The following is a 23582-nucleotide window of genomic DNA, read 5'->3' as shown; positions in this document are numbered from 1 at the left end:
TCCTCTACTGAGCAGAAGAACTATCTTCTAGTTAACAATGGGAATACTGACCCTGATATGATGAGAAATTACAGTGCTGACCATTAGCATGATTTATGAAAATGTATTCATGTGAACAAATATTACCTCAGAAAGGAATGGTAAATGCATATTGGATTACTGTTATGGAAGACTATATGTAGATGTTTTAACTTTCTTCTAAATCTTATGGAATCACATCTTTCTCTCTGTAGCTTTTGTTTCTGTAACTACAGAAGAGTAATTTTTCATTACTGTAGAACCACTTAATAAGGATGTTGACTTTTTGATTCATAAATGTGGTAAAGTATTTTGTCTAACTATGTAGTTGAGTAATCGTAATGATTTATGGTTAGGTATGTGAACTGAGTAATTTGAATCAAGACCTCTTCAGTCACTCTTCAGACTTACTTCCAGCAGGCTAGAAGGTTTGAAGTGTCAGTCCATTGAAGTCACTTGTATAAATGGGATTGTTAAATTGAAATACAAACATTGGTTCTTTTAAATGCAAAGGTCTCAGAAATAAGGGTGATAAATTGTTTGTCTTGTTCATGCTAAATTGATGGAGCATTTTCAATTTTTTACACTTTTTTTAGAGAAAAAATGGGCTCAAATCTTATGATTGAAACTGCAAGAAAGTCCAAATGTCCAAAGGTAAGTACAATTTTCTAAGGTAAATACTAATTGTATATTTCACAAGTACTCTTAAGAGTTCTGAGTAAATTCTATACCTAGAAGAACATTGGATAGACAGCATGAGTGTTGAAGTGCTCTTCAGGCTTCTATATGGGATAACCCATCCTTTTAAAGGATAAAAATTAATTAGGTTCTTAAATTTTGGCAGCAATTTCTGGTATTTTTATTACTTGTAGTTGGAATATATTGCAGAGATTTTTAAAAACTTGTAAGCATAGAAATACTGGGTCAACATTTTGGTGTTGTGCCAAGTTCATTTTTATCATGTAAAAATTCTAGCGTCAGGAGATTCCGTCCTGTCAGCTGTGATCTGTGTTACTGTATTGGAAGAGGGCAGGGTTTCTTCTCACTTTGTTTGGAGTACCTGGTTTTCTCCATTCACATTCTTGGGCCCCAAGATCTCTTCCTGTCTGATGGAAAAGGCACTAAGTCATAGGAGGGATGTTACATTCAGCAGCATGAGAGTGAAAGATGAGAAAGCAAGGGTATTTTATTTTTGGTGAAGGATAGGGTGTGAAGAAAGAAGCGAAATATAATAAGATATATTTCAGAACAATCTGTAATTAACAGGTGTTTTGGTGTCATAGCACTATATTCAATGCTTTACTGTTAAATGGAAGATATTCCCATTTTTCTAAACATAGAAACGTGTGCCTTACTGACTGCGTTCCTAGTCCGTGTCTAAAACAAGGACATGAAAAGGCTGGTGTGGTATGTTGCTTTCTGAGAGAGCAGCTATCCTGTGTTGACTTGAAAGTTATCTTTGAACTGGGATCTTTGGCTTCCTTCCATGTTCTTCAGTAATAAAATGTGAATATAAATAGAGCTGAAACTAGCTGTTCCCACTAATCTCTTTAGAGTGCTGTCAGTGGTGGCACTCTTTACAAGGCACAGGAAAATCAAAATAAAACACAAAGTTCTGTGCTCTGCTGCTGCTAAATTCATTACAAGATGGGTTTTTCCAGAAGGTGCTGAGCACTTTGCAACACAGACTGCATCATGGAGTGTATATGGGTATTGTCAAAAATGAAAGCATCCTTTTAATAAGTTTTCTGTTATATTTTCTGAAATTTTTTTCTTACTGCTTCTGGTAGTGCTTAGAACTAAACCCTCCTTTTGAGAAAAACAGGAAACTTCCTCCATCAAATGATGGAGGGTGAATCAGGCAGTTTTGCTTTCGCATTGTAATGTAGAAGTTACACTTTTGTTTTCTATGAGGATGAATTTACAGTGAATAAAATTATTTAAATTAAGTAGATGAAGAGTGAAAATGCATACAGTGATATCACAGCATCAGCTGTGCTGTTGAGTAACGTTTCATGACAACACCCTACTCTGTAAAACAGTAAACAAGATGGAATTGAGCACCCCCTTGGCTGCTGCAGAGTGCTGTTCTGGCAGTGCCAGCCAGGCTGGCTGCATCACCTTTAAAGGTCTTGCACATTCTAACACTCATCCATCACTACATGTACTTTCTCCTTGTGATTAGATCTGTAGGATGCATTCTTTTTGTTGTCATAGTTGGGTTTTTTTCAATGGAAATACCATTTTGGCTTTTCACTTAGACGAACATATGTGATTTTTGTTACTGACATTTTAGTATCCTTACAAAAAAGCCTTGAAAGACTTTGATTCTTGTGCAGGAGAGATTCTTCCTACAATTTTTTAACTCCGGTTGCAATATAAAGTAATCATTTTCTTGGAGAAAGAAATGGATTGACAGTTCTGACATTCATATTTAATGAGAGTGTTGTATTGCTGGTTACAGACTTCTGAGAATGAAATACTATTTCAAAAGGAAAAGTATTTAAAAATCACATCGTTGACATCTGCATTTTGTTTAAATATTGTAGATATTCATAGAAACAGACTAAGCAATGAAAACAATTAATTGAAGGTTTAAAACAGCATTTTATTTAGGGATTTGAGTCTCTTGTTTGTGTTTTACTTTCCCTTTTAAAATTTGGCTAGACATTAAAAAATGTAAATAAATAATGAACCAAGTAAGATTCCAAAAGTGCATTAATGTATACATTAAATTTCCTATGGTGGGAAGCTTTCATTCTCATATTATGGTTATTATCATCATATATAACTGATTTTTTTTCCTCCTCATTTGCTAGGTAGCTGCAGTAAGCACCATTGTAAACAGAGGAACACCACTGAAAGCATTTGTGTTTAGAAACTACAACCATTTTCCTGGCATTAAGTCCCATTATATGGGAGGCTGTCAGTATAAGCTGTGGCAAGCAATTAGAGCATCATCTGCTGCACCAGGTTACTTCCAGGAATATGTTTTGGGCAGTGATCTTCATCAGGTAAGTTGAAATCTTCTCCTTGAGTAAATATTTTCCAATTTTACACCTGAAAAGAAACATGGTCTGAATCTCTGAATCAAAACTAAGCATATGAGTTGGTAGCACAAAGGAAATCTACGACAGATGGAGTAAGAAAAGATATTTTTAGCTTCTATAGCCCTTACAGAGCTAGAAAGGCTTAAAAATCTTAGTCTTCTCAATACAAACCTAAGCTGTTCTGCTATTGCTTTCTTCTCTGTCTGAGATGAAACCTTATATGAGTTGTAAATTGCCTCTGACTTCCTGCTTGCAACTGGCATTTTGCTGAGCATTATTTCACTAAATAGGTGGTGTAACTTAAAAATCTAACAGTATTGTAAAATGTGCAAAAAACTGTTTATACACTTCAGCATTCTTTTTATTAGTGCACAAATTCAGTTTATGGTCTACTTTTTAATTCTTTCCATTGATAGCTTATTCAGCTTTACCCTAGTTCTGAGCTAGTAAGAAGAGTAAGAGATGCCACAGAAGTAAGATTAAACCGAGAGGACAACTGCAAAAGAAATTCCCTTGAGGATAAAGCAGTGTCTCCTATCATCACTGCATGCTGTTTTATTATATTACAGCCTCTCTTGGTGACCCTGATAAGTAAAGAACAAAGCAAATGAATGTCTCTAGTAGTTTTTTAACCATGGGGTTTTAGTCCTTCAGTGCCCCTGTATTATTCTGCTGTTCTTCAGGTTTTCAAAGAATACTTCTTGATATGCATACTAATTAAAAACTATTAGTATTTATTTTAATAAATACCTGATTCAGATCTGTGGCAGAAAAGACTACAAAGGGTGACTGAACCAGAGACCTTCAACAACGAGAGCATGGGATTGACACTTAAGTTTAATGGAAGCATCTGTTGCATTTCTGTTGTATTAATTCATATGATGGCAGTAGTCTCAAATGCTGGAAAACAAGTAGCATGTTTTGAGTAATAAGATGTACCTGGATCACATACAGAATTTCTGATGGTGTCCATTAGAACACTGTGTAATATCCTTAGCATTGTAATGTTCTTGAGTAGTACTGAAATTTAAAGGCTAACAGATAAATGAGTGTAAGATGAAATAGAGAAAAATTCATTAGATTAAGAGGTGGTAAAAAACCACCATGTGTACAAGCAAACAAACAGCTAGAATTTTATCTGAATAAAGACAGCATATTTCCATATTTTGATTCAACATTTATAAGGTGATGAAATAATTCAGCTATCTAAAAGCTGCATAGAAATTAAGGGGTGAAGGGAAAGGGCTCAGGTTCAGGCTCAGGTAGGGAGACTGAAGTTTCTTTCATTTTATTGTTTCCCTTTTTCGTTTAGGACACTCTTCCTCCCTCCCTCCCTTGACTGCCCCACCACAACCTTCCTGGTACAGTGCATCTTGTTAGCCTCAAAACATTTTAATCAACTACTCTCTGAAATAAGCAAATAAATTTTGACAGGTTTTTAGAACTAAAAGTGGAATAACACATCAGATTCCAAGCCAAAGCACTGCTTGAAATCCTGAAGTGTGTTCGTCTTCCATCTGGACAAGCAAAACTGGGAAGGGAGCTGCTTTAGCCTTGGGAGCTGTTCCAAGCTGCTCCATAACTGATTGGATGGGTCTGTGTTAACCTATGTAAAGAAGTTTTCTTTCTCTTTCACCTTTGCCCCCTTTCTTTCCTTGAGTTGAAAGTACTTGGAAATTGATCTGTGCTTTGACATGAAGGATAGTTGAATAAACAACATGATTTTGCAACTTCTACACAGTGCTTTACACAGTTCTTCATCTTAACATAGTTTCTGAATTGCCAGACTTGTGTGAAAAGCAGTAAGGCTGGTACTTATTTCATCTATTTCACTTTTAAGTCCAGTTTGCTGGACTAGGGAGTGTATAATTGGTGTCAATAGAGATCAGATTCAGTATTTTCAGACACGCAGAACTGGAATAAAGTCTACTTATTTTTTTCCTTACTCAGGAGTCTTTGGACAAAGCCCTTCCATCTGACCTTACAAACCCTGTTTCCCAAGTTCACCATTCTTCTCTGTTTTATGTATTGTAATTATTGAAAGGTACTGCTTAGGATGTAATTCACCTTTCTCAGCCATAAAGAACTAAATATGTTCTCAGTACTGAAACCGTTTATTGTAGTACAACAAGTTGCTAAATTTTTGGATTCAAACTTTTTCATATAATCTGAAAAATCTCTTCTCCCCAGCCAGGAATGTTTAAATATATTTGAGTCCTTATAGAAACCACCTTTCATGTCTGACATGCTTTTCTTTCCCCAGATTACATTTTTCTTACCACTTTTCTTGCCACATCTCTTTTTCCATAATTATCTGATTTGTATGGGGGGTACTTGGATGTCCAGGTACCAAGTTACTACATGGCAAATGCTCCATAACTGTCTTCATGCAGCTTTCTAGCAGAGATTATAAATCCACTGCACACTCTGAAACAGCCTTGAATTGCCTTGTTTTAACCCTGGGGTAGGAGCCTCTGTGCATGTAGCAGACTGCTACTTTTATTTTCCTGGGAATTAATGGTAGCTCATAGGAAAAAGCAAGATATTCAAGAGTTTTACCTCTGCTGAAATAGTCAACATGAATTGAAAGAAATACATAAATAAATATAAATATATTTTAAATATATTTTGAAATAAATAGAATCCCAAATGCAGTCATATTCCTTCTTAAAATAGCTTTCTTACCAATATGTTAATATTGGTAACTTTGTTCTTATAGTTCACATCATAAATATGGGAATAGTAGATTCTTGTTAAGCTTCTTTATTCTGAAAATGCATTGCAAGTGTAATTTTAAGTTCCTTGAACAGAAGTGTATATGTAGTGTATATGGAAATTCTTGCTCTTTTCTGTATGTACACTGCCTAACAGATTGAACTGCTTTTGAACTGCATGAATAAATGAAGCATAACATTTAGATGTTTTTGATAGTACTGTGATTTTTGAAAAGGGCATCAGCACAGTGTGCATTAAGTGTAAATAATAATTTATGCCAAAGGCTTCAAAATTGCAGTATAGTGTCAGAAAGATGGTGTTTTAAGAATTTTTTCATTGACTGGGAACTTCCATTAATCATCATAATCTGTTTTCTGAACATTAACTGTGCTAGTTTCTTACTAGTTTATATATAGCCTCCCTCTGAAGTGTTGATGTTTCTAAACACTTCCAAGAACAGAGTTATCCAAAATGTATGTGAAAATTCAGAATACTAAGTACAATATTTGTTTCCTAGCTTTCAAGTTTGTGACTCTTTAAGCATTATATAGAGACCGTGTTCCATATTAGCTTTCAGTTGTGCATTTAAATGAGAATGAGAAACTCTCTAGCAGTTCATCTGGCTGAAGACTCTTCAAAATGTGTGAAAATACTTATTTTGATAATGGAAATTTAGTGGATATTTTTATAGTCATCCTGCATATTCATGTCTTATGTTATCTAGCTTTTATTAGAATCAGAGTCCTTTCACAAACTGGATGAAGTAGCTGAATGAGAGTTATGTATAGAGATGAATTCTTATGTATAATGAGATGAATTCTTAAAGTTCTTAGATATGACTCCAGATGTCTGTGATGGAGTCATGGCTGAACTGAACTGTTGGCTTTGACTTGCTTTTCCATAATTGTAGAGTTACATGTGAGTGTGTATTTGTGTGCACATACATGCCCTTTCACTGAAACATTTCACTTTGATTTCCTGTACTGGGCACTCTCAGTGTAAAGCATGTTATTTTGTTAATAAGGTAATAAATCAGTTTTACAGTTTTTCTGATGTCATTCTTTAGAAAGAGGTTTCTAGGTGCCTGAACACTTATTTGTGCTGCAGGTGAGATGTTGACTTGGTTTGTTAAATTTCTGCAAAAAGCCATCAGTTATTGCAAACAGCAGTATTTACATTTGGGTCAATCATGCCATGCTGTCTGGTTCTGCTCTGTCAAGTAAGAAAAAACATTGCAGCTGTTGGTAGATGAGGGGAGTAGGATTAATATTCTTTGTGGTTCAAAAGAGGAACACATTAACATTCAAAGGGATTTAATCCCTGTAACATCTCCAGGAACCCTGCAAGTTAAGAGAGACCAAATCATGATGTTACATTGTAGAAGCTGTATTGCCACATGTTAATTCCTTTATTTTAAAATGTATTTTTGAAGTACTGAAGGCTCTTAACCTCAGTCCTGCTACATCCAGTGACATTTTTCCCCCTCTGCTTCCCTCAGAGGGGTGTTATTTCTTGTATCTATCTTGTATCCTTTTTGCCTTTTTTTTTTCTTGTACTGTGAAAAATATTTGAGGTACTCAATAATGTCACTTCAGTAGACAATAAAGTATGCTGAGGAAATTATTAATTAAATTCATTAAAAGAGCAATTTAGAATTTAAGAAAATCATTATGCACACTTCATTTAATAGCATTTACAGTACAAACTAAATTCGTCCCACAGGATTAATTCAAAGGGCAGCAGGGATTGTGTATGCGATGGTGGTAAATTCAACAAAGCCACAGATTTTTCTCAAATAAAATACACCGAATTTAATGCAAAGGACTTGATCACCTTTTTCTTGATGGCTTCCCATGAATCCATTGTTGTATTACAATTCCATTTATTATAGTGATGATGTTGATGTATAATATTGCTCCAATAACTGTGTTTTCTTTGAGCAAGATCAGATAGTAAAGCAGTTAAATTGGCACCTGGTCTGTTAGTGGAGTTTTAATAAAGCAGGTGTAACAGGATGGTTGATGAGAATACAACCTAAAAATAAAAAAATATGTGTAGTACAATAATTATAACTAAAATTTGAAGTCACATCTTCATTGGAAAAAGATAATTCATGGTTTCTACATATTTTTCAAACTTTTATTTTTTTAGGTAACAAATCTGTAAAGCCAATTCATCCTTACAGCTTGTTACAGGAGAGGCCTTCAAAAGTGATTCACTTAGTGCACCCTACCCTAATTGGTTTTACATGGTAGCTTTTAAAATTAGATTCAAGGGTGCTTCCCAGGCTCTGAGAAGACATAGAATATAGGTCACATTGAAGTTCTTTTCATTCTTAGGATATGCCACGGTGATCAGTATGCACCAGAGCTTATGCAGGCTGCAGTTTAATAGGTGTATCTTGTTCTCACAATGATAGAATCAGCTCTTTCTTTGTTTCTCTGTCTACTTTTTGCCATGTCCGTTTGCCTACAGCAATCAAGGCAGTGTTGCTTACTGTTTAAGGAAGAGGGAATTTACTGGCACATGTAAGTTACATGGGTATCTGTGTTTCTTTCTCCCTTATGGATTCCATAGGTTTGGATAACAGCTCTGAAGGTGGACGTGCACTGCGCAGTTTACCAGCCTTTGTGAAATTGCTGTGGTTACTGTACCAGTGGTATTTTGCAGAGCTGACTGCTTGTAAGATTCCCTGCAGGGGCTTGCTAAGTGACATATTATTGGCAGATTTGTTTAGTATAATGAAATTGAGAGTGTCTGTTGTTTAGGCATTTAACTTGGAAGCATTCTAATTTTTATCTCAGTTGTTTCAGAGTGATCTTTTCGTAATGTAGTCTTCAGAGGGCTTATTGAAAAGAAGAAACAAAACCTCGCTCTCAATAAGCTGTATTAATTTAACTATTATTTTGCTTAGACTTTTGAGTCCATCTTCAGCAACACTGTTGACCAGCTAATATTTGCTGTAAAACAAATCTTGTAAGGTCAGAGGAGGCTGCATAGAGTGGAGGATTGTGAACAGAGTCCATTCAGTAAGCTCTGTACAGACAGTCTAGGTTCTACACTCATGTTCTGATGTTGCAGCAATTATTTCTTAAATCAAAAAGAAAACTTTTTCCGTTCTTTATAGTTTTTATTTTCTTAGGTTGTGTATTTGTCAACACTGACTTAAATGGGGCCATGTTTCTAAAGAAAATGGCCTTGTGATGTTCATTGCAAATAAAAGCCCAAGGATGTGGTGTGGTTATTGATAAACTTTTGCCTCTTCCCTCAAGGAAAGCTTGATTTTGATATATATAGTGGTCTGGTGCTTAATGTGTCTGATGCTTATATAAAGACACTCATCTTTTTTTAAATTTTCTTAGTCTAAATACGTGAGTCTGTCTCAATTTTTCAGAACAGACTCTGTTCTCTTGTTTATCCTAATGGTCCTCTGCTGCACCTGCTGCATTTTGAGTAATCTTTCTTGCAACTGGACTATTCAGTGGGTTTTTTGCATGACCCAAGACACATTTCACAACATTGAATGATATATTGGAGTCAAAATTAGCACTTCTAAATCAGAAACAAAATTCAGAGGCATTAACTTGGTCAGGCTGGAACCTGTGTTACAGTATGATGTGTTTCCTTTTTGAGAGGAAGATACAGTTTAGAATTACACTTGCCTTTACATGTTGCCTTGCAATTTATATGTTGGTGGTTTAAATCATTGTGTGATAGTTCCCTACTCAGAGCTTTTTCATGATGATTCTGATGCCAACTGTATTTTGTCATTTAGCCATGCACTTCTTAATTTAGGGGACTTGAGAAAGTGCAGAACTTTTCCTTCAGTCCTTATTCCCCATCCACCTGCCTCCACTGTGGATACAGGAACTAGGTAGTTCATGTCCAAATCCTGGATCCTTCATAGCAATTATCTTCAGGGAATTCACTTTATCTCATACATTTTGTCCTTTTAAGATCAAATCCTTTAGCTGCAAGCATACATTTCAGTTGCAGTAAAATGAAATGTAATGCTTGAGTCAACATGTAAAGAAGAAAATCATCTTAAGAAATTTAGGTAGCTTGCATAATTCTATAAATAAAGGGCTATAATTGGAAATCCAATTTCAATTTGAAATTGCAATGAGAAAGGTAGAAATCAGTGGAGTCTGTAATACATTTAGATTTGACAGTTGACTGTAGAGTTAGCTTTCAGCATTGATTGTTATATGGTTTTGAACAGATGAATGACCAACATATTTTAAGTAACATTTTTAATTGATATATCCAATAATGAGCCACCTACATTCCCTATGGATCACTGCTAGTCATTCTGTATGTTTCTCAATGCATTTTGAAGTTCCTGACATTTTACTGTTGTTTAAAAAGCTAGCAGCTAAAAATGTAGACCAATTAATTAGGAAAACTAATATCAATATGTAATAACAATAACATTGATCGAGTTACTGATGTAAAAATGTATTGAGTCTAAATATTTCCATTGTTATCTTGCGAAGTAAAATTTAAAGAATTTAGAAATTTTGAAAATTTAACATGGTCACATTTCACAAAGATTTGGCTATCTCCATATCTGGGATTCCTTGCTCAGTTGTAGAGGTTTCATGTTAATGTAATTGTTTGGTGCAGCTTTCTCCTTAGTCCAGTATATTCTGCCATAGCATATACAGTATTTACATGCTTCCTAATTTGAATGTTGTCAGCAAGGACAAAACTTCTAGACTTGAGTATCCTGGAGTTATCTGAATATAGCATTTTATTCAGACCCATGGGTTGGGAGATCTAGTTGGTTGTTTTGGTTTTGGGGTTTTTAACTGTACTGTTAACTTACCTGTGCTTCAAAGGTATCATAAGAGACCCTGCATTTGGGCCTGTGTCTGGGGTCAGTGTAAGTTCAGCCATGGGCTCAGTTTTTATTAGGTTACACACTCTGATCTTTGCTTGTAATATCACAGCCAATTCATCATTTGGGAAGCATGGTTAAAATACATACTATTTTTGTCATTTTTGCTGTTGTGAGCTGCAGAATTAATGTCATTAGATCTGTCATGCACAACTTATGCTTTTAATGAAATCTCTGACAATATATTTTATTGCCAAACAATTCTTCCTTTCATGATGTCTACTAATATTTAGCAAACTTCCTCAGTACCCTGTACGGATACATTTTCTGTATCTGACATAAACCCATAAATTCAGTGATGTCTTCAGAGCAGCAGGTCATTTTCTGTGAATTAATGACTCACTAGGATGAGTTAATAATTCAAGATAATCACCTAGAAGTCAACCTCAGCCAGGCATTCATTCTAGTGTATGTAAAATATATTATCAAATATTTTGCTTTTAAGAGCAATAGTATTGGCAGTTCTCAGAAGCATTGATCATGACATTTGGGTGTATGCCAATTGTATTATGGTGTTGCTAGTTTTTAGGGGGAAAAGTTATAAATACTGTATGGGAAAACAGCTGAACTGAAAAAGAAGCTTTTCAGTAAATTTTCAAATGTTATTGAATTTATTCTTTACATTTTGTCATGTAATCTTAGTATCATGTCTCTCTGTAACTGCTGTGGCAGGAGATACAGCTAATGCACCTTCATATTTTCTTTAAAAAATAAAGAATGTAAAATAATGCAGTAATGGAAATTTAATATTGGTGTCATTCAATAATATAAATGCCACTGCATCTAATTTTCATATTCTGTACAAATGTTTTCTCTAGAATTTTTCCCAATGCCAGTTCAAGGGAAATCCCTTTTTCACTGCACTCTTTATGACAAGTAACTTAAGTGTTTATTTTTCTAGTAGCTTAAGTGTTTATTTTTTTTTTTTTTTAACATAAATCATTATTTTGAGACAGCATTTGAAAATAATGAGCACAAGATGCTTATTTCAGGAATCTAAAGGAGCACTCTGGATCTCCCTAAATAAGGGAATTGGTTCTTTCTGTAATTGTTAGAAATTTGGTGTGTAGGAGGATGGCATTTATAGCTGTCACCAATTAGGGCCTCTGCTGGGAATCAGCATAGTGCAGAATATATTATAATTGTATGTAGTTGACCCCAGGAGTCTGCTTCTTAGCATGATTATAAAGCAAGGGTGAATCTTCCTGAATAAATTGGATTAAATATTTGTCTAAGAAGACAACTGTAGGTCATTGTGTGCTTTATAAAAAATGACTAAAGTTATTGAAATAAGTTTCTCACTCAAACAGCGAAGTGGAACCTACTGTTAGAATGAAGCAAAATCTAATTGTTCTTGGTCACTGTACATTTTAGACAGAGATTTGTTAGAAATATTGACACCACCATCCATTGTTTGTCAGCAAGATGAAAACAGTTCTGCTTCTGTCCTGTTTCATGTTTATAAAACTTTCTATATTTTGCCAAATAGTTTGTTAAGGAAAATAAAGATTGCCTGTCTTACTGGGAGCTTCTCTTCACCCGTTTCATCCTCAGTAATACTGCAATCAGTCTGACTGATTAGTCCCAAGAAGAAAGCCATAATTCATGTATATTTCAAACATATTTGTATATATGCAACAGAACAGCATAATCACCTAATCTTTGTATTGAAAAGGTTATGTTTGTGCTGAAGCTATAGGGAGCTAGTTTATTGTACAGTTTAATCTGAATGTATAGATTTCTTTTTCACAAAGCACTTGTCAAAAACTGTAACTTTTTAGCCCAGTGATGCTTTACTGAGCAAGCCTTGAAGCTTAGGGTGCAATTACTGACATTTTCATAATGACACTGGGTGCCCAGAGCAGTGAGAGGACTAGGCTGGGATGTGAATCTTGAAGTTACCTCGATTGATGGACCTTACTACCTTAGGTAGTGAAAGAATTCTCCCCTTTCTCATTCCTGTCTTCTGCTCTGAGGATGTTTGCTGCTACGTACATAAATGTATTGAGATGATTTTACAGAATGATTTTGCCCATTACTTCTGGGAAACAGAGTAAATGTTTTTAAAGTAGCTATTTTAGTTTTTCTAAGAAGTAACCCCTTATTACTGTGCAGCAACTACTCGAACTCAGTTGCAGCAACTAGACTTATCCTTAGGCTGCATATTTATGATATTTATGTTGACTTTAAGCATAGAATTTAAAAAATACTTTTCAGAAGTCCACTCAGAGTCTTAGCCTGTCTTGTCCTGTGATAGCTTTGTACTAATTCTGTCTCTGCTTTTTCACAAAGACAGTGAAAGTAAACAACAGAGCAAGTCTGTAAGAGTGAACTAAAATGCAAAGCATGTCTGCATAGGCAGTGAGGTGAAGTGGTTACTATGGAGCCAACAAACTCAGCTTCCAAATCTCAGACTTGGCTTTCATACACTATATATCCTTCATTCAGTGCTAGATTATTTTATTCACAAAGTTTAGGATAATTTAAATGAAACTGTGCAGCACACAAGGTGTTATACAGAACGGTTACAAGGCTCAACTTGAGTCTGACAGAATTAGGAAGTGCAATGAGAGCCTATGAATGTGGAGAATGTACTTGTGAGAAACAACTGCTCTGCCGTGGTAAAGTATAGTACAATTTTTGAATTTTAGTACTTTAATTTCAAATAATTATTTTCAAAGTATTGACTTAAGTATGTCACTGGTGACTTCATGCCCATTTACCATAATTATTTAAATAGGACAAGATTTTCAGAAAGTCCTTTGCTACCAGGCTCCCATGTGCTCTGGAATACTTTCTTGCAGACTTCCCAGTCTCTTTTCCTTCTGATTGTAGAATTTGCAATCATCTGTTTCACAGTGTTTAACCAGGCCTTTCTTTACCTCTCGAACTGTGCAAGCAGGGTATCTCCATCAGAGTTTTTATTGGAGCATTTGTTTACAAAAGGTCCAGTTTTCCTGCTTTAAATAATTGAAGATCTATAAGTCAAGTAACAGGGGGGAGCCTTGCCTGATCATTTTGCAACTATCAAAACACTGATAAAAAATACTAGCTACAGCTTTAGACTCCTTGTTACTACCAGAAGCTCTAAAAATATGGTTACTGTTGTATTAAGGAATTTTTGTGAAAAAATCCATGTGAAAAAATTTCATTGGCTTCATCTGGGAATAAGATATTAAATAAAACAGAACAACTGCATATTTACCACCTGAAAAGCATTTGACAAAAGACTGAAAACAATGTCACAGTCCCTGAGTTCACTGCTTTTCTATCACTAGCAATTTTGCAGTTCTATTATTATTGTGTTCCATTTTAATATTAACTTACTTGATCGTTTCCATTATTTTTAATTTAGAAATATCTATTTTTTTATTTAGAAATTTTTAAGAAGCCTTTTTCTTTGCTGCTTGCCTGCCTGATGACATCAGGAGAGTTGTGCCCCCTTTTCTAGTATCTCCTTGCATTAGCATTCCTACTCCAGCCCTTTGTGTTTGGTATACTGCCAGCAAATTAAGCCGACTCAAGTGTAGAATGGTTTCGCAAAGTTCAGCAGATGAAGCAGTGTCTGGCACTTGCCGCTGCACTGAGCATAGCAGCAGAGAAAGGAAGGGATGACAAATATGTGCTTGGGAAGTGAAAAAGAGAGTTTGCAATTGGATTGAGATCTAGCTAAATGAGAAGAGAGGGTGAAATGTAGGGAAGGCCAGTTAATCCAAGAATGAGAGAACAGAAAGAAAAAAGGGATCTGCCCTGTTTGCCCAACACTGAGTTCTGAGTCAAAGCTTGGGCCAATTCCACCTGTTGTGGATATAGGTCAACAATTTAGTCATTTGTAGAGTTCCTGTAAGTTACCCTTTCTGTTAAAGATTGCAAGGTGTGAATCATAGACTCATTTATGTTAGAAAAAACCTACAAAGTCCAGCCATTTACCTAGTACTGCCTGGTCCACCACTAAACCACATCCCTATGTACCACATCTGAATGTCTTCTAAATACCTCCAGGGATGGTGACTCCACCACTTGCGTCTTCAGTGTGTTCTGATGTTTTCTGGTGAATACATTTTTTCTTAAATGGCCAACGGGAACCTCTCCTTGCACTACAAATTTTGCATTTTCCACAAGACTGAGACTGGACTGACAAAATTCAAATTCTAATAAGAATAGATTTTGAGATGTAATTTTGTTTAACAGCTAAAATTACATACATCTGTGATTCATGCAGTATTTCTTTAAATAGAGTGGAGCCTTAGGAAAACTAGAGGAGGAGGAGAGAGCCTCGGGTGGTTATCTGGTCCAGCCTCCTGTTCAAAACAGGCTAAACCTCAAAGCTGGGCTGGGTTGCTCAGGACTTTGCCCAGCTTAGTTTTGAAAATATCAAAGGATGGAGATTCCACAGATGCTCCAGCTCTTACTCTGTACTTTTTGAAAGAATCTGGGTATTTCTGCTTTAGATAGTGGAACACTGTGATTAGCTTCCTCCTTGGCTTTCTCTTTTCAACGGGGTAAGCGAACCTACTTCCCTGCATCTCGTCTCGTATGTTATGTGCTTCAGCCCCAAACCACCTTAGTGTTTCTTTACTGTATGTGTTCCAGTTCTTCAGTGTTCCTAACAAAGCTGTACAAAGTATCTGTCCCTAGTCTGGCCCTGTGCATACTGAATAAAAGGGGATAAGCACTTCTCTTGATCTACTGGTTTTGCTTTTAGACCCAATGTATGTCGATAATGTGTAATTTATTGAATATTCTGTTTGTATGGGCTCTGTGTGCACACAGGCAGTACATTCCATAGGAACATAGCTAACAATATAGAGGAGAGGAGTGACACATTGAAGACATTCCATCTGTCCAAGAGGAACTGGAAAACTTAATAGGAACCAAAAAGGTTTAGAGCTGTGCATAAAGTTAGCAATGCTTTGTAGAATTTGAATTGTAGCTTGAAGCTTATAGTATAAGTGAAAATATCACTTTATATCAACATGATTTTTTGCACCATCATATGTGGTATAAAGGTGCTTATTTTTTTTCATTATTTTGTTTTGAGACAAACAGAGATCGATGTTGCATCTCTGTAGCCATAGATCAGATAAATCTGCCTTGTTTACTTCCAGTTGTTTAATTGCACACAAGTTCAGAGTGGCAAGAAAGCTCATGGAATCTAGCATGGATGAGGAAGCTTTTGTTAGTTATCAAGACATTCACTCAGTATTTATGCTTATTGCATTTTGGTTAATGTTTTTTTATAAATATATTTTAAAAGCCCAATGCTTACAATAAAGTATTAGTAAGTTATAAATAATTTAGATGCATTTATATAGTATTTTATAGCTATAGAATAAATTCAACAGAATGAGAAAAAATTTAGCAGATTTAGCAGCTCTCCAAAACAAGAATCAGTGAAGTTTCTTGTGATCTCAGTATCTTTTGTACAAAACTGTAGAGTCAATCATTTGGGAATTTTGTTCATGTGTCTCAAGGACAAGCATGGAGAAGGGTATGTCATGATTTCTTAAAATTAATTTTTAAATATTTAGATATGGCTTTCATATTTCTGTATTTCTAGTTCAGTAGACATCTTGGGATGGGCTTTTTTCCAGTTTTATGAAGTTAGAGGAATTATTCAGAAACAGTAGGGTTAGTTTATGTTCTTTAATTTTCAGAATGGAAAGTTCTTTGTTGTTTACATGTTCTTCGAATGCACATAAATGAAATCGTAGCTAATTTTTAAAATGGTGAAAATACTTTTTCACAAGAATTTCAGCTTTTTGCATAATTAGCTGTATTGTTTCTGGAGCTGCAGATTTAAATAAATTACTGCAGTATTTCCTTCACCAAGTCCTTAATAGTACAGTTTAACTAACAGCATTATTTGCTCCTTTAGTAGTTGGTCATTGGAAGCAAAAGCAGTATGATGAACATTGCTTTTTAACAGAGTAATATTTGAAGTATTGATTAGGACGTGGTTACTATCACCCATAATTTCTTTGGAGGAGAAGAAACAAGTCAGTTGCCTTTCTTAGTCCTGCTTCTAACTTTCAAAAACTGACATCTGTCTATTATATGTATAAATGCTAGAAGTTGTGTCTAAACTGCAAATCATTAGGAATTTACTGTCATTACAATAAACCTAAATTGGAGAATGTTTAAATATGGAAATCATCGCACAAAGCCATTAGTTATCATCACAAACACATTTGGTATGTATATTTTATGTTCCTTTGATCTTTTATTTGTCAGCATTACAAAAATATTGTAGTATTCTAGTATAAGGGTATACCCTCAAATTTCTGATAACACGAATTTTCCCATGGTGTAGCAGTCATGTTTAATTATATTGACAGTATCAGTGGAAATTATTTTGTAAGCATGTTTTAAATCTAGGATTTAAAGAAATAATTAAGCAGCACTATAATAATTATTAAGATTTTAGATAAAGATTCATGGGGAATTATATAAAGGACAAAAACATTCTTGTATTTAGTTTTCTAGACTAAACATGAGCAAAAGATAATAGGCACTGAAGAGATCATTCGTGTTAGCTGTGTATTTAGTGTTTTGAGCAAGGCGAATGGTATCCAGAGAGGGTTCAAAGAGCTTTTTTGTAGGTTGAAATGAAAGGTTAATTAAAAGAAAGCAAACTCAAAAAACTAAGCTCAGTAATCCTGGTTTTACTTACCTAGCAGAGCTGTAGTTACAAGGAGTTTCTATAAAATGTTTTTCATCCAAAACCTTTTTTATTCTAAGCTATTCCTGGGTAGAGTTGCTTTTCCTTGTTTTTCTAGTAATGTGATGGTCAGATATGGTCAGAAAAGGGAACTTTAGAATATCGGGAGTGCTTGCATTATACCTATTATAGTAAATACTCTCTTTCTTTAATACTCTACTTGTTTGTATGGATTCTGAATGGATGCAGCTATCTTCATCTGTGCTATTGGTAATGTTCTCAAGCTTAAGTTTTGTCTTTGTAACTGCTGGTTTTAAGGCATTCCCAGCAAAAAAAAAAAAAGTTCTGTTTAATTCAAATTCCAAATTAATCTACTTCTTGGTTGGAGTTACTGTCATTTTACTTCCAGGAAGTGCTGAATGTACTTCTTGAGATTCAGTGGATCAAAATCTCATTATCTGAATGCTTCTCAGGCTTACTGTCATTAACACTGATTCTTATTACTCCTGAAGTATTTTATCCCAGCCTCATCACCTACACTTTTAAAATGTTGCTAGCGAAAGATGTCTCTCCTCAATTCCAGAGTGGCATTTGTTCCTAGTAGTATTGGGCTGAAGTCTGATCTTCAGACAACTTAAAAATGCCTCATATCCTCAGGGCTGGTCCTCACAGGACCTTGAATCATCCTGATTCCTGATGAAAGGACAGTACAGCAGAGCTCAAGCCACCCAGGATATCTTTCAAGTGCATTGGTGACAGCGGCTGTCCTAGTTGATGGTGGGCCAACAAGGAAAGGTGTTTTGCTGAACCTGGTGATTATGAAGAGTAAAGAACTGGTCAGGGCTATGAAATTTTAAGCCTTGAAAGTTGAAAAAGGCGAAAGGCAGAGCCCTGCATATACAGAGGAATAGCCTCATTACACTGAGTTGTAAAGCAGGTTGGCAGAGAAGGACCTTGGGGTGCTGGTGGACACAAGCTCAACACGAGTGATGCCCACTTGCAGTAAAAAAGGCCAATAGCATCCTGGGCTGCATCAGCAACGGTGCTGCCGTGGTCATGGGGGATGGCCCTTCCTCTCTGCACTGCTGAGGCCACATCTGGAGTGCTGTCTCTGGTTTCCCACTACAATAGAGACATGAGTCATTGGAGTTAGTCTGGTTCAGGGCCACAGAGATGATTAAACGACTCTTCCTGTGAGGAGAGACTGATTCAACTGAGACTATTCATCCAAGAGAAGAGAAGACACTGGAAGGAAATGTGTACCAGTCAAGAGTGGGAGGGAAAGAAGATGAGGAAGCTGTGGTCTTCTCAGTAGTGCCCACTGGTAGGACAAGAGACTATGGTGTAAATGCAAACAGGAAATTTCATCTGAACACAGAAAAATATTTTACTGTGAGGGTGTTCAAACACTAGAACAGGTTACCCACAGGGATTTTGGAGTCTCCATTTTTGGAGATACTCAAAACCCAACTGGACATGGCCTTGGGCAGCATGCTGTACCTGACCCTGTGTGAGCAGGGCAGTTGGACCAGATGAGCTCAATAAGTTCTTTCCAACTCTTAAATCAAAGCTGTAGCATCTTGTGTAATGACTGTGTTTACGAAGTAAGGTTTGGCCAAGCTTAGCTCTTGTGATTTTTCTTTTTTAATTTGTTTTGGAATCTTCAGGTAGCGATTTGGGTTTTGTTACAGAAAATTTCCATGTAATATCACTTATAAGCATTTCAAGAGGCAGATTTTTGATTAAGAAATTGTTAATATGTGTATCTGTCTTACTGAAAAGGTCTTCAAAAATGAAGTCACAGCTTCTCTAGAGATTCCAGTGAACAGTGCTGTTTCAGTATACCACTTGTATATAATGCAGCAGAACTGAGCACAGCCCACCAGCTGCTCTGCCAGTGCCTGGGAGGCCAAACTAGGAAGCTGTTTTATCATAAAAACAGATTCAGTTCAATTTCACAAAACTTGGAAATTAATGCTTGCGAGTTTTCTTTGGTTTTGTATATTAGGGCTATGCTAGTTTAATTTACAGTTGCAGTTTCTTTTGTGGTCATATGTTATGTATAGTACCAATATTTGTATTTCTTGTTAATTTACAGGATGGAGGTCTGCTCCTAAACAATCCTTCTGCGCTGGCAGTACATGAGTGCAAGTGTCTCTGGCCCAATGTTCCATTGCAGTGTCTGATTTCGTTGGGCACTGGTCGGTATGAAAGTGAGGTAAAGACCAACGTCACACACACCAGTCTGAAAGCCAAACTGGCGAATGTTATCAACAGTGCAACTGATACAGAAGGTTGGTGTCTTGAGATATACTTGTACTGTGACTGTCTTCAATGTTATTTATGGTCCTTAGAATTATAGCTCCAATTCAGAGAACTTTTCAAACTTTTGTCTTTCTTCTTCTCTTCTCTACCAGCCCCATGAAACTGAATTGAAGCAGGTCTCTTTGTAACTTACTGTGTATAGTTTCAGTACCAGTGTTACTATTTAGTACCAGTATTACTATTAGGATAAATATTTTTACTTGAGCTTTAGGATAAAAGGCATATTCAGGAATTAATTTTAAAATAATATTTTCTTATATTTTATTTGTTTTTCCCATAATGTAGAAATGCTTAGTAGTTAATATAGAACATTTATTTTCAACACCTTCAGAAAATATGCTTTTATACCTGTACTTTTCCAAGGACTATACTGTATCTTCCAGTGCTGATGACTTCCATTGCTGTCAGGAGGAGCCAAGCATCTGTTTTCTAAAATAAATTCTGTTCCTAGATAGAAGTACACTGGAACTGTGTCACTAGCAGTTTACATCTGTTTTATTTTTGTAAACAGGAAATACTGATACACAGATAATTCCCCCCTCCCATTACAAAGGAAAGTGATACTGCAAAAAGCCAGGGAACAAGAAGTGGTTTTATGGTCTAGATCCCTTGCTGTATACTCTCTGTCAGCTGACTGTCACTAGTAGGAGAAAACTAGATTTTGGATTGCCTTTTTGCTTTTGCACAGCTGTGGAAAGGCAGTGGGAATTGTGGGAAGCAATATGTGCTGTCCACTTTCTATCAGAAAGTTTCATTGCAGCTGAAAAATGAAGCAAGAAATTTGAAGGGAAAAGGAAGAAAGGAAAGTTCATTGCGGAGACCAAAGAAAAAGAAATTGAAAGAGAAGAGAGTAGAATTGAGCAAATGGGAACTGGTATTACAAAGGAAAAAAGGGAGAGTGTTAAATAGGGCAAGAAAGACTGCATGTGGTAAGACAAGAACAGACATAGCTGAGTAATTTCCAGGAGGAGAGGCCAAGACAAGATTATTTCAGATTTACAAGAATCTTTTGCTTTTATCTTATACCTGATATTTTTTTCACTTCAAACTTTTTATGTGACAATAAATGTTTGAAAGAATGGAGGAACGCATTAAGAATACAAAGAAGATAGAATGAATGCTGAAGGAAGTGATAGAAATGGAATTTTAAGTGAGCCAACAAAAAGATCTAAAGGGAGAAAGAAGCAGGTTATAAAAAAGAATATATAAATGCATTACATAGTTTTTTATTTTACTAGTTAACTGAAGTCATATAATTGAACTTGAATATTTTAAATGCATGTTAAATTCAAGCCTCAAATATGTAGTAATATATTAAAAATATTAATAGTTGTAAACAAAATAAAGCTTTAGTCGTACATATTTTTATTTTGAGATTGCAGAAGAACATACCTGTTGTTTTCATAATACCTACTTCTGTTAGTACCAAGTGTAACAAATCACAGGTATCCTGAAATGGGAATATGGAAGTTACATTCCTGCTCTTCAGGATAGGCTCTTGTTAAGGAATGGAATGTAATTAAAAATCTAGATAGCTACAAAGCTCACTTAATTGTCATACCAGTGAAGTTGTCTTGGAATAAAAGATGAATCTTTTCCAGAGTAAACAGAGCTACAAGGTCATTTACAAGTCTTTGAATGAGAAAGGGGTTTTGATGAGGCAATGGTAGAAAAATGTTTACTCAGCAAAGCATTACATATTTACTCTTACTGTGTCATTCCAGAGCAGTTTTTGTTCAGATCACTTGCAGGACTGTTTGATTCTCTCATGTGAATTGAACTGTTTTCTTCATTTGTTTTCCATACAGAAGTCCACACCATGCTGGATGCACTGTTACCTCCAGACAGTTATTTCAGATTTAACCCTCTTATGAATGAAGACATACCTCTGGATGAAAGCCGTAAAGAGAAACTCAATCAGCTGCAGACAGATGGAATTCGTTATTTAGAACGAAATGAAGAAAAACTGAGAAAAGCTGCAAGAATATTAACACAAGAAAAATCAGTTTTGCAGAGGTTTCAGGACTGGTTAAAATTAAAGGCTGACATGTATGAAGGCTTGCCGTTTCTTTCCAAATTATGAATAAGTAATGCATGAGACATAAATGTAAATCTTGTTCCAGAAAATCCATTTGGTACTGTAAAGGCAGAACGTTGATTCAGGGTAAATAACATCTTTGGAAAGCTATCAGGATTCCGGGAAAAGCCATTCAGGATGGCTGTTTCGTGCACACTCATTACAAGGTTTTAAGGTGTCAATTACTCTTGGAACTAATGAATCTTTCTGTTGCTCTACTTTAATTTCTAAAGTCAGTAAAACTGAAAATTATGGAAACAATTGTGCAATGCATTTTTGGGTGTATGTGCTATGATTGTGGCAGAAAACCTTTATTTATCAACTACCAGGCTTATTCAGAGTTAATTAAAAAAAATCCTCATTCACTTTAGTGTAGGCAATATACCTGTTAGGCTCTTATGTAGGCAGTGAATTTAATAGAAATGTAATATTCTTGCAAAAGCTCTGCCTGTGTTAATTGCACTTTTACATCTGAAAGGTAACATTTAAATTTGTTTTTTTATTTTAGTGGATTTTGTACATAACAGTATTGAGTCAAATGTTTGGATGACTATAAATGGCCTATTAAATTATAACATTAACTGATATTTTTAGAACTTTCTGCTTGTTGTTTTTATGGGAATAACTTCAGATTGATTAACTCTTTATTTGAAAGTAATCCCAAGCCCCAAAACTTCACTTAAGCAGCTATTCCAGTTACAGGATGAAGGAAATAAAATATTGAAATAGTTCATATGAATTAGAAAGTTTCGTAGGGAAACTTAAGTTTTGGGTCCAGACTTGAGGTATAGCTCTAGTCAAGAAGAAAATTAAAACTTGCAGCATCAAATTATATAAATGTCATTTTGTCTTCTAACTTTCATATGTGCATTCTCCTGAAATTATGTCAGGGCTGTGAAGTTAACATTTGGAACTTAGTCCAGGCCTATCGCCCATTCCTTTGGGCATACTTCCTGCATATGCCATGAGGGATGCTGTGAGCTCTGACAAGCCAGTATCTCAAACAGCATCTTCAACAACAGGAAGGTACATGGGAGTTCTTCAAAACAGTGCTGTGAAATTTGAGGTAGACACAGCTGCTGTTGCATGTTGGCACGTACCTGTTAATAAGATTGTTTTCCAGGTGCCTGGGGGAATGTTTGTCTTGTAGTAGACAGCTACAGTGCATGAGAATATTGACTGGATAAAATGTAAGTTCTATGCAGTAGCTAAAGCATCCAGTTTCACCAAAATCAGTGCATTTGTCACTTTGCTGTTTGGAACTAATCACCTGCCATTAGCTACTAAAAATAACACTTATTATGATAGTCACCTTCTGTACTTGTTTTAAAACATTGAAAATGTTATTAGGCTGCAGTTTGGAAAGGAACTATGAGGCAGACAGCTGATATCCTTGGAGGTGCTACATCATATTCTTGACTGTGCAAGAAAACATTTGATTGAGATGTTCTTTTTTTTTCTTTAATTTGATATATTTTTAATTTTGACCTGTGTCATTTTACTCAGACATTCATCCTTTTCATCCTGAGTTCTCTCCTTAAGTTTGCCACACAAGGCAGAGATTTATGATCATAATCCAGCTTTTATTTATACAGCCTCCCTTTTGTGTGACAGTGGTCACAGGCGTTTTCAGGTGAGGGAAGAGACGAAAATGTTGACTCCATGTTCAGAAGGCTTGATTTATTATTTTATGATATATATATTACATTATAACCGTACTAAAGAATAGAAGGAAAAGCTTCATCTCAGAAGGCTAGCTAAGCTAAGAGTAGAATGGAATGAATAACAAAGGTCTGTGTCTCGGACAGAGAGTCCAAGCTAACTGGGCTGTGGTTG

At 35.6% G+C, this 23582-nt stretch overlaps 1 protein-coding gene across 2 annotated transcripts in view; it reads left to right on the top strand.

Moving 5' to 3' along the window:
- The window catches only part of PNPLA8 (patatin like phospholipase domain containing 8), a 35618-nt gene extending 13285 nt beyond the window's left edge, over positions 1-22333 (top strand). For both annotated transcript variants that reach the window (XM_063155246.1, XM_063155247.1), the window contains exons 7-10: positions 615-672; positions 2838-3032; positions 19443-19638; positions 21478-22333. In XM_063155246.1, the coding sequence (XP_063011316.1) occupies positions 615-672; positions 2838-3032; positions 19443-19638; positions 21478-21752 (724 nt within the window). In that variant the 3' untranslated portion in view covers positions 21753-22333. The remainder of the gene's footprint in view (positions 1-614; positions 673-2837; positions 3033-19442; positions 19639-21477) is intronic.
- Positions 22334-23582: the final 1249 nt, after the last annotated feature.

Source organism: Melospiza melodia, chromosome 4, assembly GCF_035770615.1.
Source record: "Melospiza melodia melodia isolate bMelMel2 chromosome 4, bMelMel2.pri, whole genome shotgun sequence".
In the NCBI taxonomy this organism is placed as follows: Eukaryota; Metazoa; Chordata; class Aves; order Passeriformes; family Passerellidae; genus Melospiza; species Melospiza melodia.
This window is presented reverse-complemented; position numbering and strand designations above follow the sequence as displayed.